Consider the following 16,306-nt stretch of genomic DNA (forward strand, 5'->3'; position numbering starts at 1 on the left):
AATTTAAATTTCTATTGGGTAGTTTCTAAAAAAGTGTCAGAAAGAATTCAAATTAATTCCATATTTGATTGTATAAATATTTTTTTATTTTCAATTCTAATATAGAATAAGATAAAGTATCTCACATTTTTTTGAGTCCCAAGGCTCATAAAAATCATTAAAAAGATTTCATTTCCGTCTTGGGGTTTCTCCAAGGAAACCTTACTGCTTGACCTTTCCTGCAATCATATACGTCTTGAAGATAGCAGTTCTGACCGTATTAGAGCCGCCCCAAGCATCCTCAAACTCCTTAACAACATTTTCGGACAACAAATCCACACCTTGATCTTTAGCAGTATTGACAGCTGACCATGACCTCAACAGCCCCAACATTCCCTCAAATGACATCTCCTTCGGCATGTCTAATGTTGTCGGCTGCCCCTCGCAGCCTACGCCAACGCTTTCGAAGGGAAATGGAAGTGTCTTGTAACACTCAAAGGCAAACTTGGCTTTCGGGTTTTGGAATGGAAGCGTACTCTCATAGAAACGCCTCATGACAGGGTCGAACTCTGAGTTAACGCTGATGGTGTTATATGTCCAAACAGCAATGATACCTCCAGGCTTTCGCAGCAGACGCTTAACCTGAGAGTAGAATCTTTCCAGATCGAAATAATGTACTGCTACTGATACTGTCACTAGATCAACTGAATGTTCAGCCCCAACTAAGGATACTATTTCATCGTCGGACATTGACGATGGGGTGTGAAAGTATCGAACTCGAGGATTAGGGATGGCATGCTTTATCTGCTCTTCACTTATGTCAGTTGCAATCACTTGATCATAATGTTCTGCAACCTGAAGAGGACGCAACATGTATCACAAAAATGTATATTTATTTCAATCAAAAGCAATCTCTACTGATCTAATTAAGTATCATCACTGCTCTTCACTTAAGTCTGTAGCAATCAGTGGAACAGAATGTTTTAACAATCTGCAAACAGTTTACACAGTACATAGGCATATAATTATTCAATCAAAAGCAGTATCTACTGACCCATGAACTTTCATTACTGCTCTTCACTCAAGTCAGTTTGCAATCACTTAATCATCATGTCTCATGATCTTATAAAGAACCTAATGAATTTGAGGACAGGTATTTTTACCCAATTAATCTCTATTCATTCCCAAGATCAACAAAAATAACCCTCCGATATGATCTTGCAATTACTATTATCAAAGACAGATAATTTAAACCCCTATCTGTTCTTCTTATTCCACATCATACAATTTAACAAAAATCAGCTCCAACAATTAAAGCAAAAGATCAGCAAATCCAATTGAATTTTCAGACCATGATCAAGAAATTCAACCCATATCAATTAAATTTCTATATGCACAGGTAATCAGAGTTAATTACGGTTTGAAAATCAAGGACAGTTGTGAAACAAGAAAAAGAGAGAGAACTAACACAGATAGCAGCTTGGCCATTGCCAGTGCCAGCATCCCAAGCTAAAGAATGGTGAAGGGTAAGAGCAGAGAGCATTGAGAACCATTCTTTTGGGAAAGTTGGCCTTGCATCCAAATAAATTGCTGCCTGCTTGTCAAACAAACCTGCCATTTTTTTTAAACAGTTTGTGTTATGTGATGATGGAAACCTTCATATCCTCGAATATTTATTATAACCAGTAAAGAGTTCAGTGTTTCTCAATCACATGCCAACATCTAAACAAAGCAAATTTGAACTTCACTTCTTGATCAGAAACTTGTGACTATATTTTTCTTTTATTCTTTTAAAGATGACTAAGGCCCAGATCGACCCCTTTCTACACTTTAGACTCCATTATTTTCAGGCTTGGAGTCAAATTTGAATAGACATTGCTGTCATTTTTTATTTTTATATAGCTATTTAAGCCCAGAGTCATCAAAATCCAAAAGCTTATTGACTCCAATTTCAGCAATTTGTGTTAGAAAAAGTGATCAAGAATACTTTTTAGTTGCAGTCTTAAAGTGGTTGTTTTCTTTTTTGAAGAAGTCTTGGAATGGTTGGGAAAGCTATTGTTCTTTACTGTAATGATCACATTTTTTGTCTAAGTTTAATTTAGATAATAAACCCATTAGAATTTTGATATCGTCGCACTCAAAACTTTAGTCTACCGATGAATAATAAAGTCTTTAAGTTCAAATTCTCCTCTTCATTCTTTCATAATTAATGGTATCGATTTTTATCAAATATCTTTTTATATACATTTACTAAAATTTCTATAACAGCTACAATTTCAAAGTATAAAGTATCAAAGTATTTGCATTTCATAATTAAAAATAATAATTAAAGAATTTAATATACTAATAATTAAAAAATAAATAAAGAATATAAAATGGACAAAAAAAAACCAAAAAAGACTATCCTTTTCAGACAGAAAGAATATATCAAAATGTATTGTGTGGACCGACAGCAACAAAAAAGTTGGATGGGTCAATCCTGATATTGGATGAGGTCATTGGGCTTAGTTGGGCCGTCATGAGAGCTTTCAACTTAATGGAAAATAAATAAATATGAGTTTGTTCAAAAGGAGTCTAATTTATAAAACTAAACTAAACTTCATAAGTTAAAATCTCATTATCATCATATTTATTAATAATTAACAATTTTTTTCTTAATAATCACGTTCACATTGATTATGATTTTGATGTGGTCAAGAAATGTAAATGAAGATTTAATTACCCACAAGCTTCTTCTTTTATTTTATTTTATTCTGAATGTGGAAAAATTAATTATTAGAGTTTTAATTAGGTTACATTTGTTTCATTTCATATAAGAGTATTTTCCATAGTTTTGAGGTGTTTGGCGTGCAAAATGATTGGTCAAATCTTAATTAAGAAAAGAAAAATGTCCTGACTAGAGAAAAATGTGTGAAATACAAATATATATTACCATTTTATTAATAGAAACCACCTAATTTACTTTGTCTTTTTCTATTATGTTCTTTCAATCGAAATTGTTATAGAATTGATTCATGATTACTAAGTGGAGTATACTGATCTTAAAATTATAAATAAATAAAAAATCTATTAATGTGATTGAAAACATATAATTAATTTATCACTATTTTAAGTGAAATTTTATTTTTTATTATATTTACTTTTGTTTTAAATACTGAAAAAGCTAATTACATGCAAAATCGATTGTCATTTTTATTATTAAAATTAGACGCTATAATTTCTAAAATTAAATGAATTAGTTGACACTAAATTTGTCTTGCAACAAATTATAAGTTCTCCATTTTTATAAAATATAAAGGCATTATAAACGTGTCAAATCCATTTTTATTTATGATGTTGGGACCAAAAGAAACTGAAAGACAAAAAGAAAAAAAAAAAAAGTGTCAACAAAATGTTCCTACAACTAGAACCCAATACATGATGACAAAAGGCAAAAAAGAAAAATAAAATCAAAATAATGTTTTATAGATTTGTTACAGAAGAAGTGTGTCATGGTTTCCTGTGTTTTTACTCCAAATACCAGAAGTCCTGAACCAACCCCCCACTTCTAGTGAGAAGAAGAGTCATTTTCCATTTAGAAGTCCTGTACTATCAATCTCAAAAAATTCCATTATTTGTATCCCTCAATTTTAAAAATTTAAAAGAAAAAAAAAACTTCATGTGTAGGCAAAGCTATGTAGCACCAAACTAGTTTTTATGATCTTTCCCATCCAAAATGTAATTCTTGTATCTTTACATGCATTTCGACTAAAGCTAAGATGTAAAGGAAAAATTCTTATCAAGATTTGGTGTTTGTTTTTGCATATACACCGAATTGATAGATGATAAAAATATATTTATTAGTTTTAGTAAGAAATTCTTATTTAAAATTGGTGTATATACCACAACTAATAAGAGAGTGACACATATGTATGAATATTTATTGGATGATTGACACATGCTTCATCATTTTAAACTAATGAATATGTCTTAATTATTTATCGGTTTACTGTATAAGTGAGGATATACATCAAACTTAGTTAAGAATTTTCTTTAGTTTTAAATAGTAGAATATGTGTTTATCTTTTAATACTAATAGTATAAAATATTGTTATATTGTTATATATATATAATTTTTCTATTTATTATGATGTATATATTAAATATAGTTAAAAAAATTTCTGTGTAAATATCTTGATTAAAATAGTTTTTCAAATGAGTTGAAAATGCATATAGAATTTGAGTTGTGCATTCAAAAATCATCTCACAAGTATTGACATGAAGATGAAAATATTCATATGTATGATAGAATGGGGAGCAAACTCAACTACCCTTTGAACTGATTTTATGGTTTTTTTATTCTTTGTCTAAATTTTATATTATTTTATAAAAATATTTTAAATTCTCCATTGTATTGTGACTAAACTATTAGATTAGCAATATATATTTCAAGTAATTTATACGTGAATAATAGAAAAAATATATTTATAATTTTACGAGCGACTTATATCAATAATTTTTATATATATTAAATATATATATCACAATAAATATAAAAGTGACGTATATATAAATATATAAGTGTTTTATATTTTAATATTACATAATTATTATATATTTAATTATTTAAAATTAATAAATATATATTAATTATTTATTAATTTAATATATAAGTGGAAATAGATACAAAAACAACTTACAAAGTCAACAGGACGACACCTCCTTATTGTATTTATTTATTTATGTTTTATTGGGAATTAAAGGAGTATCTCTTTTTTCAACTTGCCTCCTTGAATGCGAAGCCAAAGCCCAAACCTTAAAAACCAAAACATATAAGCCCTTTTCTTCAAGTCCCATGTCTCTTTCCCCTTAACAACCCCTTCTTTTTACTCTTGTATTTGCACACCAAAAACATTACAAATTTTTATTTATTTAATTTTTTGAAATATACAAAACGTCTAGCCCAAATGCTAAGCAAGTTTAGGTAACTGATAGCTACCTTAAACTCCAATCATATCCTTCCTTTTACAGCCATATCTCTCCCTCATGGGCTCTTGCAATTCTACCCGATCCTCCTTTTTTTTGAGTGATTGCCTAATGACATAACCAAAACCAACAAACCAAGAAACACAAGAGAAACCCCATTATCTACTGGTTCTTGTGTTCCTTGTTTTAGTTTTGGTTCTGTGGTTTCCCCCAAAAAAATGCAGCTTCATATATCACCAAGTCTGAGGCATGTGACTGTACTTCCAGGAAAAGGTGTTAGAGAATTTATCAAAGTGAAGGTTGGAGGGAAAAGGGTTTCCTACAGAATGCTTTTTTATTCACTTCTCTTCTTCACTTTCCTTGTTCGCTTTGTCTTCGTATTGTCTACTGTTGACACCATTGATGGTGAAAGCAAGTGCTCTACTCTAGGTATGAACAATATTCTCTCTTTTATATATAAACTTCCTTCTTTTTCTTTCTTTTGCTTCTTTATCAATGCAGTCAGATGAATTAACAGCATTGGTGCATTGGTGGTGTTAAGATTTTGAAGGAGGATTTATGTTTCTGCAATATTTGTGTTAAGTAGACAAAAACAAAGCTACAAACACGAAGAGCAACCCATTTGGAAGCAGTACATTTTGATAATATTCATGTTAATTTTTTGTGCACCAGAATTTTATATGAGCAAAGTCTCTTAAGCCTTCACCCATACATTGTTGTGGATATTAAGGTTCATCACTAGAGTCAAAAACATTGTTTAAATCATGATTATGGTTCCAATGTGTCTGAGTTTAATTGAAAAAAAAATTGCCTGTTCTGCATCGAAAATGCCGTTTGCCACCCTAAACTAAATAAATATGTATATATTTATACTTTGATGATTATCCACTTACTGGGTATTTATAATCTATTACGATAAGTACTTGACTGCTCGTTCAAAATAATGAATTGATTATTTTTAATGTATTGCACCCAATTATTGAATTGAATGAGTGATTATATTTCTAAATGTGTTATATATTTTAATATAAGTATATATATATATTTATTTATTTTTAAGTTTTCATAAATATATTTACGTATTACTTATTCTTCTACTAACTATAATATATCAAAACGGTGAAGAAAAATTTCTATAAAATTAGAATCTACTTGAAGAACTCAAATAAAATCTTCTCAAAAGGATAATAATAGAAACTAGCCGGATAAATTAATCAATAGTCGAGTAACACATAGGCACTTATTAATATTTTTCGTTTATAGTATATACTTTTGTTTTTTTGTTTGTATTCATGTAATAGACTGTGATTAGGATTTAGATTAGGTTGCTTAATTAGTTTGCAAAAAGTACAGGAATTGACTGACATATCCCACCTAATTGCATATATTTTTGGTACTCTGTTTGCTTCAAATCATAAGCAGCCAATTAGCACGTGATTTGCTTATAAATTAGTGCTTAAAACATATTTGAATTACCTGGTCGGTGCATGACCACTCTTGGGTGATGCCAACTAACATTGATATGCCCACCACAACAATAATTTAACATATAAATTCATATATAAACTTACAATTACTAATTCAACAACAATAATGAAAGATTTTGATATATATTATGAGTATTAAACGAGTGATATGTATTTTAAATACTTTTATATGTAATTTAAATTTTATAATTATTTATTTCTTATCACTTAATAGTAAAGTATGATTAGCTTTCTTATTTAGTATTTAATAACATGATATAAAATTATTGATATGGCCTTAATTTGTTTCTAATGTAGGTTGCTTGGGGAAAAGACTAGGACCAAGGATATTGGGAAGAAGGCTTGATTCAGCTGTAAATTTCTAGGCCTACTACTTTTTTTTTTTTTTTTTTTTTTGGGTTGAGATTATTTTTCTTAATTTCCTTCATACCAAAGTTTTGGTTAAGTGTGTCATTTACTAAATTAATTGGAGTATTCTTTTTTAACTCTGAAATTAATTAAAGGTTCCAGAAGTTATATACCAAGTACTACAAGATCCCCTTGATCAAGATGATTTAAAAGGAAGAAGCGATATTCCTCAAACGTTGGAGGAGTTCATGGCAGATGTTAAGGACACCAAATTGAATGCAAAAACATTTGCCATCAAGCTTAGGGAAATGGTATCACCTCTCTCTCTCTCTTTATATTTTTCTATTCATAAATCAGGATTCAAACTCGATATTTTTTATATATCCTATACGAATTCATTCGAATGAAATATAAATTTAGAATGCAATTTTGACAGTAATTTATTTTTCTTTTATGCAAACCCTTTTGGTGTTACTGTAATTGGAGATCAAAATTTGTTTTAACCAATGCATGTTTGATATCTATTCCAGGTTACGCTGCTTGAACAGAGAACCAGAACAGCCAAAATTCAAGAATATTTATACAGACATGTAGCATCAAGTAGCATACCGAAACAGCTGTACTGTCTAGCCTTAAGGCTAGCCAACGAGCATTCTACCAACGCAGCCGCCCGCCTCCAGCTGCCTACACCAGAACTTGTCCCTGCCCTCGTCGATAACTCTTACTTCCACTTTGTCCTTGCCTCGGATAATGTGCTTGCCGCCTCTGTTGTTGCCGCCTCCCTTGTTCAGAACGCCTTGCGCCCCCACAAGTTTGTATTGCACGTAATAACCGACAGAAAAACTTATTCACCTATGCAAGCATGGTTCTCGCTGCACCCATTATCGCCTGCAATAATTGAGGTTAAGGCATTGCATCATTTCGACTGGTTTGCCAAGGGGAAAGTGCCAGTTCTGGAAGCAATGGAAAAGGATCAAAGGGTAAGGTCACAATTCAGAGGAGGTTCATCAGCCATTGTGGCAAATAACACAGAAAAGCCTTATGTCATCGCAGCAAAACTACAAGCACTTAGTCCCAAGTACAACTCAGTGATGAATCACATCAGAATTCACCTGCCAGAGGTAAAATTCAAGCATCTGTTTATTAAATTTTTTACTTGCCAATTGAAAGATGTAAAGTAACCCTTTTGGTGATTCCACTTATACATATGCATGTAGTTGTTTCCAAGTCTAAACAAGGTAGTGTTCCTAGACGATGACATAGTGGTCCAAACCGATCTTTCGCCCCTTTGGGACATTGACATGAATGGAAAAGTGAATGGAGCTGTAGAAACATGCAGAGGAGAAGATAAATTTGTGATGTCAAAGCGATTAAAGAGCTATTTGAACTTCTCTCATCCTCTGATAGCTAAGGATTTCGACCCTAATGAATGTGCTTGGGCTTATGGTATGAACATTTTCGATTTAGATGCTTGGAGGAAGACTAATGTCAGCCTCACCTACCATTATTGGCTTGATCAGGTAAATAGAAATATAAAATTATTTAATACATCTACTCTACTCTTGTTATATACATCCCAATGAATAAATAAAGATTCAGACTGTTGTATTATGATACGTTATTGAATTGGTGCACAGATATCATGTAAATAATTTTCTGATATTTAGTAATTACAACTATGTTTTTCATTTAAAACTTGCAGAACTTGAAATCAGACCTCAGCTTGTGGCAGCTAGGAACACTACCGCCAGGTCTAATAGCATTCCATGGACATGTCCATGTTATTGATCCTTTCTGGCACATGCTAGGACTGGGCTACCAAGAAAATACAAGTTTAGCTGATGCTGAAAGTGCTGGTGTTGTCCATTTCAATGGCAGAGCAAAGCCATGGCTAGATATAGCATTTCCTCAACTCCGACCATTGTGGTCAAAGTACATCAACTTCTCCGATAAGTTCATTAAAAGTTGTCATATTAGGGCGAATTGACATGAATTTTGAAATGAATTTCAACTGTATTATTGATGACAAAGAAATATATATTGTATATCAGGAGTGGGAAGAAAAAACAAAAGGATGAAAGAAAAAGAGAGAAACAGAGGAGGAGAGAGTTCTTCACAAGATTAAAAGGGCTTCTTTATGTAAAATATAACACAGCCTCATGCAATGTTTTTTTTTTTTTTTTTACGTTCTTTTAATTCTTTTGGAATTCTTCCTCTATTGCTTAATAAAAAAACACAATCAGTTGAACTCATGTGTTTGCTTGAAGTATCTCTGCATAAATCAATCAACTGCTGTATTTTCAATTATAAAAACATTGATATTGACTGCCTTAATCTGGCATTTGGTAAATATCTCAACTTAACTAAAATTTATTCTTTTTCCTTTTCTAATTTGTAATTTAAAAAGATTATTATTTTACTAGAAAATGACATTCCAATAATGAGTAATACATACATCAACATTAAACTAACAAATTTATTTTTTTAATGTAACTATTTAATTATGTGATAAATCAAACAGTTGAATGTCTACACTCAAAATAACTAAAGAGTAGTAATTTTAATTAAAATAATCCATATATTTTTGTAGATTTCTTATATCTTTAGTTCCAATTTTAATCAGTTGTAAATAAGAATAAACTCTATATTATAATAAATTATAAATTTTTTTTGGTCTTTTTTTTTAGAAAATATTTTTCTATATAATAAGAAATATCTTTACAAATTACATATTATGATGGTTTTGTCTCATAAATATTTGTACAATATGGTAAAGATATTAACATAATTTATTTCTGATTACTATTATTTCACCAACAAGAAATATTAAGTGAAGAAAAATCTTATTACTCAAATCTCCATTAAATTATCTTCCTCTTAGTTATAAATCTTATTTGGTCCCAAATGTATAACTAATATAATGAGATTTTATTATATAAAGAATGGTGATAATTTTAAGTTTGGGCAAATCAATTGACCTATACTAAGTATATGTATTTATTTAAATATAATAATAAAATATATATAAAGTATTTTATATTTTAGTATTAAATGATTACATATGTTTAATTATAAAAATGTATAAACGGAATATAGCCGGAATTTTCAAATTAAAGCTGAAGTTGGATATTATTGTTAAAAATGTAAATGACACTCTTGAATGTTATAAACCACAAGTCATATGTGGAATATAAACCAACCAAAACTCTTGTCAGCTGCTTGAAATTTAACATGATCAAAATTTGTTTAAGCATTTAATAAGAATTTATAAGCCAAGCTAATAACAAAATTCGGCTTGTTAGCTCTTAAACCTACTCGTAAATATGATAGCTCATAAAAATAGTGTTAATAATTTGATATTTAATGTATAAATTTTATATTTTACTTAATATTAATATTGAAATATCTTTATTGAACTAGCATAGCCGAGACAATGCTTGGAGTAAAAGAAATTTTGAGAATTCAAAAAAAGTCTTCTTTATCAAATTCTATTGTAAAAGACACATTTCTTTTCTAAAAAATTCACTATGGTATATATAATCAATGCATAATATTATAAAAAATAGATATAATTCTTTGACTGCTACTTAGTATCGGTAATAGATCTAAAAATATATCTAAAAGAACGAATTGTTTTCATTTCGCATCTTAGGAAAATCTCTTTTTATTCTGCTTAGCTCTATCTCCTTTATAGGGATATTTTAATAATAGATTTTATAAGGACCGAGCGATCATATTTGGTCAAATTATTCTAGTAATTATATTTTTATAATAAATATATGCTTAAGAATTGTATTTGCTGAATTCAGCTAAATTTAAGTAAACTCGTTTGGGCTCCTTTAAGCATGAATAAATTCGATAAATTTAGCTGAGATCTGAGTCAATAGTAATAATCAAGCAGCCTGCTCAACTACAATCCTAAGCATGTTTAATCTATATTTGTATTTAATTAAATGTATTCCAAAATCAATGTTATTGCCAAAAGTTAGTGTATATAGCATTTTAATTTCTTCTGCAACTTATCAATTATCACTTCATTCTGTAAACTCTTCCATCCTCCTTGGCCTTCTCTTTGGGAAAGACTTGGCAAAGATATCTAGTCGTAAGGAAGAATTTGCATCTTAATTATAATTTTTAGGAGCTATATACAGTCAACTGTGTGGTTATACTTGCACTTATTTTCTGCAATCAATCTTCAACCAACTCTGGAATAAAAAAAGGTCACAGAGATGAATAGCAGAGGTCACAAGAAGAAGAAGATGAAGAAGAATATGTTTGATGTCCTCCCCCAAGAATTAAAAGCAGAAGTGGCCAATCAAGACCCTTTTGTGTTTCACCTCTTTCTGCAGAAAAATTACTTAGACTTTGTGCATGCACAAAGTCTATCAATTCTGCAACTCCTGGAACTCTCTCATAAAAGATCCTACCTTTCTATGCAATCACTTTAAGAAACAAAAATATGTTATCTCCTTCATCTTCCGCACCTAAAGATCATAATCCCCTCTCCTTTTCTTTCAGAACCTGCTATATCTATCTCCATAATCGAAACTTGAACCCCGACAAGCTCCTAGATTTCCCTTTCAGGTGTTACAGAGAAACATATAATGCTGTTGATCCGATTAATGGTTCAGTTTGCCTCGTCGGTGACAATAATGGGTGTAAATGGCCGTAACATGCCTATGTGGCCTCCCAGAACTTACATCCTTTGGAACCCATCAATTCGTGTCAATGAAATTATATTTTTACAATGTGGTGATCCTGTCAGGATGTTTGTTCAAGCCACCGATATTAATGTTCTCCTGGAATAGGTGTTCTATAGACTTATTTCAAATTCTAATTCTTGAATTGCTTGAAATGCTTGGGAATAAATTTAACCCTTGGAAACTGACAGTGTGAGTACGACGGAATTGTTGTGCAATCCAGTGGTGAAACATGATAATAACCAGTTCATAAAAATTCAAGAAGAGCAAAACTTTTATTCAATGAAGCAACCCCAAATCACAAGATTCTCATTAGTCTCTAAATTTGAAAATAAAAACAATATCATAACTCATCAGATTATCATTCTTTTCCAGTTACATTTGACACCAGATCTTTCAAGAACTTAGCAGACTTTGTGATAGGAGAATTGATAGCCATCAAATTGTACAAAACAGTCTCAACTTCACCTATTGATGGTCTGGTCTTGAATCTTGAAACAACTTTCAATTCACCTCCTCCTTCTTCAACAAGAACCATCCATTTTTCACCACTTACAACCCCATCTTTTACACACTTGAAAACCACTCCTTTTCTCTTGCTCAGAATACCCTGCACCTCCAAACCCAAAAATGAATATATCACTTCAAAAGACCCTATAAATCCATTCAAAGCACCAAAATCATTCTCCTCTTGGAAACCCCATTTGGGGTTTAATATCACCACTGGTTTTGGATACAAACTGTCAGCAATGGTTCTTATAGATGCTAACTGTGAACTCTCTGGTGCTAAAAACACTGCTACCTCAACAGAACCAAAGACTGATCTGTCGTTACTATTTACAACTGAAGGTATATCAACATGCTCAACATTATTCGATGAATGAGAATGAAATATATCAATTGCACTTTCCTTTAATGTTTGGTTTGGCCAAAGGATCACAATCTTAACCTTAGAGCCTTTTCTTTTAAAGGGCGGCTCTTTAAAAAGATCAAAAGCAAGTTGGGAAAGGGATGTGGGTGAGTCATCGATGATGGGAATTTCAACCTGGAATCTGGGTTGCTTCAGTTTCTTGAGCTTGCCAGCGAGTTTGGGATTATTGAGGGGCTTTTCTAGTGTGGTAGAGAGGCAGGTTTTGGCTTGAAGAATGGCTTCTTCTTTGGAGGAAGGTGGAGTAGAGGAAGATAGGGAAGAGTTGATGATTGATAGGGAGGGAACTCTGGATTGATAGCGGATTTTAGGGAATGGAAGAGATGGGAAAAGGGTTCTGTGTTGCAGAGATGTAGTTGAAAGATTTTTAGTACTGAAGGTTTGCATATGAAATTTGAAAAGATTGGAAGCCATGAAAGACTAGCTTGAAAACTAGATAGTAAAACAGGCTCTAAAACAAGATAGATAAAAGATATTATGGGAGAAAACAGCAGCCACATATTACTAGCGTTAGGCTGGTCCACCCTCAGTGCCCTTTTTCTTCATTGCCAATCGCCATATCCTCCCCAGTAACTTGTCTACAGCTTGCACAGATATGGTTAAAGCGCAATTTAACTTAAATTTACTGGACCCGACAGCTGAAAGGCAAGATCTTATTTGTAATCAGAATGGTTTGGTTGGCCATTTTCGTAAGGAAAATATATTTTGGTGATTCTCCACCGTAACGTAAATCCTCTGTGAAAGGAAATATGATATTAGGGTCAACCATTTTAACACAATTAATTAAATAAAATTGTGTTCGAATTCAGTAAGCATTTGTATATTAGAATAACTCTGTCACGAATAGCGTCAAGGGCGTATAGGTGGAATTTGTATAGTCCATTACCAGGGCACAGATTTCCCCAGCCTTTTCTAAGCCCGCAAATAATTAGAGTCCACTTAGCATCCCAACCATACTAACTAAGAAGACATTTGCTAGATAAACTTATTAAAATTTACATGTGAGCACCAGCAATGAAACATAGAAATCCAGATTGCAAATACTTTCAGTCACCCACCAATATCCAGTTAGAGGACTCCATAAAAAACTAACGCAGACGAGAACACGTTGACAAAATGAATACATTTGTTTGGTGCAAAATGCAAACCAATGCATTTTTAGGTTGCTAACTTAAGCAACAGGAGGACGGAGCACATGATCTTGAGAGGTATCCACTGCAGCAGGTGGCATAAACTGCCACATGGCTACTCCTGGGTATCCAATGAAAGGCACTAACTTATTTCCAGGTGCTTGGCCTTGGGCAGCAAATGGTGCAGGAATTGCAGGAGGTGGAGGCAAGAAGCTTGGTTGTGCATTCACGGCTTTCAGCTGCTGCTCTAACTTCTCCTTTTCCACCTTTAGCCTCTGCTTCTCATCACGAAGTTCATTCTTTTCAGCCTATTCAAAACAAGATAGCAACTTAATAAAATAGAAAGTAACAATCTGAACTAATTCAGGATGATAAGCAGTTGACATGCAGCATACTTTCAGGCAATTATCAAATGACATGCACAATTAAATCCCATCATACAATTTTCAGCATCGAAAAAATTCTAGAATTCCAAAACAAGGACAGATGACGCATATTCACCTTCAACTCTTTGATCTTCTCCTGAAGACTTGAATTTGAGTCCTTCAGCTTCTGCGCTTCACCTCGCAGCTGAGTCACCATTCGGACAGCGTCAATCAAAATAGCAGCCTTGTCTGTTTTAGGAGGTCTTCCAGGCTCCAAGATAGAGCCCAACTCCAAAAACCTAGCAGTAACACCAAATACAGATTGTGGGTGCTCCAGAGAAATAGAGATAAAAAGAGAGAACAGAGAATAAGGGAGTACTTGTCATTTAGTCTATCCCTCCGCAACTTTTCCCTACATGCTTTGGAGCTAGAAGCACATGAGTCAGATCTACCCCTGCAGCAGGCAGTAGGTGCGAAAAAGAGAGAGAGAGATTAGACAACATTCTTCCACTAAGGGACAAAATAAAAATAGATAAACAAATAAATAAAAAAACAGCAGAAGTATGTATTGAACTTCTATCCAAAAAAGGATAGCAACTGGCAGGGTGAGGGGAGAAACGAAAAGAAAAGAAAAGAATTAAGGGATACTCAAGTTGCAGAATATTCCATGCCATTCCAGGCTATTTCTCAGAGTAAAATATTTCACAGAACTAATTTAGTGAAGCCTTTGGCATAGATCAATTCAGCTTATGCCACAATGTCAACCATAATCTTGCAGTATTGAAAAGCCAAATTTAGTCAATATAGGCAAAGTCTTCTCCACATATAAGAATGTTGCATAGTTCTACTCCACATATACAAATCCATAGTCCACTGGGTGTGACTTCAAAAGTAAGACCATAATTAGCTAGCAAGGTTGCAACTTGCAGAAAATAAAAGATAATCTTTGATTTTTATTCCTTTAACTTTAGCTTCTAAAAACCCTTAAGCATCTGGATATTTTACAATAGAAAGAAAACGAAAAAGTAGGGCAGATTCCAAAGTTCTAGTTGCCGACACTTTCTAAACAAAATGTATATAAAAGGAATCGAGCTACTACAACATTACAAAGACTAGTGACCACATTGCCCCAAAGAAAGACAATTCCATTTACTAATAAATAGAGTACAGTAGAATTAATTAAGTCTACCTCTTCTTGGAAGTGGAGTCCTTCTGGGTGTCAGCATTCCCAAATGATCCATCAATTTCCACACTAGAAAGACAATTTCACAAACATAGACATTAGGGTAAAAGAAAGCCACAAAGAAACAATACAAGAGAAAAGAAACAGATATCAAAAGCAATTTAGGTTTCAATTACATGTGCGCATGTGTAAAATGTACAAATTTCGAACAGTCTGAGGTCAGACCAAAGCAAGGATGTGAAGAGGAAACTACTAATAGCAAGAAATAGGATATCACTTATGAATGTAAACACAAACAAACAATTAATCCAGCAAACACAAAAGCAACCCTTTGTAGCAATCTCTGAAATAGCAGAAATCATTTCCTCCCTATTTATCAAAGTTAAAACAACTTTCTAACGAATAGATTCAGTAAAATAAAGCAAACCTTATAACCCCAGTGTTATACAGTTCAAAGCAAATCCATATAAGCAAACTCTGATGGCACCTGAAGTAAATTCGTACTTGGGACAAAAAAATTTCCTCATAATAAACTCCACCTTAAACCAAATCAAGTAGACATCAAATAAATATTCCAAATAACAGAGACAAAATGCTAACAGTTACCAATAGAAGTCCCGAAATAGATAAATAACCATGTAACCAAAAAATCTTCTCCAGTTATTCAAAAGCCTATTCGGTAGCACAAGAATTTAAACAAAGGAAACAGAAAAAATCAAAATTTTCTGACAATTCTCTACAATTCAACGCCATAAGTTTTTTTTTTTCTTAAGAGTACAAAGCACCCCTAACTAATATATTAAAGAGAGATTTTTTTAGTTACCTGACATTAGAAGACCCATTTAGGGTTTGGACAGGCCACGAGAAACCAGTAACAGGAACAGAGAAATTGGCATCAGGAACAGGAATATCATCGATCAATCCATACTCTATCAGCCAATTCGTGTTTTCTGGGGACACCATTTCTTTTTCAGCCACCAAATTTGCCGGAAAATTGTCTCCGATCTTCCGGCTGCAGGAAAATTCCGTAGTGGTGATGATAGTATGGCGTGTTTGGCTGAAGAGAAAAAAAAAACGTTTCTTTAAAAGTCTCGATTCTTATTTCTTAAGGGAAAAGAAGATGCATCTGTTGTTTTTTTTTTTTTTCAGAAATTGAGGGAGAGAGAGAGAGAGGCGGGCGTGTTTGGTGCAGGTGTGGTGTGAAAGTTTCGTCATCGTTGC

The 16,306-nt window shown here is 32.5% G+C and overlaps 4 protein-coding genes across 4 annotated transcripts; 1 reads left to right on the forward strand and 3 right to left on the reverse strand.

The window, feature by feature from the left end:
* Positions 1 to 46: 46 nt before the first annotated feature.
* LOC8280709 (putative methyltransferase DDB_G0268948) lies at positions 47 to 1,910 on the reverse strand. The gene is made up of 2 exons (XM_002522785.4): positions 1,448 to 1,910; positions 47 to 834 (listed from the first exon to the last, which is right to left on the reverse strand). Exons 1-2 carry the CDS (start codon positions 1,595 to 1,597, stop codon positions 202 to 204), a joined length of 783 nt encoding a protein of 260 aa, XP_002522831.1. The 5' UTR covers positions 1,598 to 1,910; the 3' UTR covers positions 47 to 201.
* Positions 1,911 to 4,986: 3,076 nt separating this feature from the next.
* LOC8280708 (probable galacturonosyltransferase 12) lies at positions 4,987 to 9,031 on the forward strand. Its single transcript, XM_048378804.1, has 6 exons — positions 4,987 to 5,373; positions 6,729 to 6,784; positions 6,935 to 7,090; positions 7,310 to 7,900; positions 7,997 to 8,299; positions 8,482 to 9,031. The coding sequence occupies exons 1-6, from the start codon at positions 5,163 to 5,165 to the stop codon at positions 8,764 to 8,766; spliced, it is 1,602 nt and encodes a 533-aa protein (XP_048234761.1). The 5' UTR covers positions 4,987 to 5,162; the 3' UTR covers positions 8,767 to 9,031.
* A 2,704-nt stretch (positions 9,032 to 11,735) lies between these two features.
* On the reverse strand, positions 11,736 to 12,950 carry LOC8280707. The gene has a single exon (XM_002522783.4). It carries the CDS (start codon positions 12,819 to 12,821, stop codon positions 11,841 to 11,843), a length of 981 nt encoding a protein of 326 aa, XP_002522829.2. The 5' UTR covers positions 12,822 to 12,950; the 3' UTR covers positions 11,736 to 11,840.
* A 472-nt stretch (positions 12,951 to 13,422) lies between these two features.
* Positions 13,423 to 16,306, reverse strand: LOC8280706 (transcription factor ILR3). The gene is made up of 5 exons (XM_002522782.4): positions 15,909 to 16,306; positions 15,092 to 15,154; positions 14,282 to 14,356; positions 14,039 to 14,201; positions 13,423 to 13,845 (listed from the first exon to the last, which is right to left on the reverse strand). Exons 1-5 carry the CDS (start codon positions 16,046 to 16,048, stop codon positions 13,579 to 13,581), a joined length of 708 nt encoding a protein of 235 aa, XP_002522828.1. The 5' UTR covers positions 16,049 to 16,306; the 3' UTR covers positions 13,423 to 13,578.

The sequence above is a fragment of the Ricinus communis genome, chromosome 9, assembly GCF_019578655.1.
Source record: "Ricinus communis isolate WT05 ecotype wild-type chromosome 9, ASM1957865v1, whole genome shotgun sequence".
Taxonomy (NCBI): domain Eukaryota; kingdom Viridiplantae; phylum Streptophyta; class Magnoliopsida; order Malpighiales; family Euphorbiaceae; genus Ricinus; species Ricinus communis.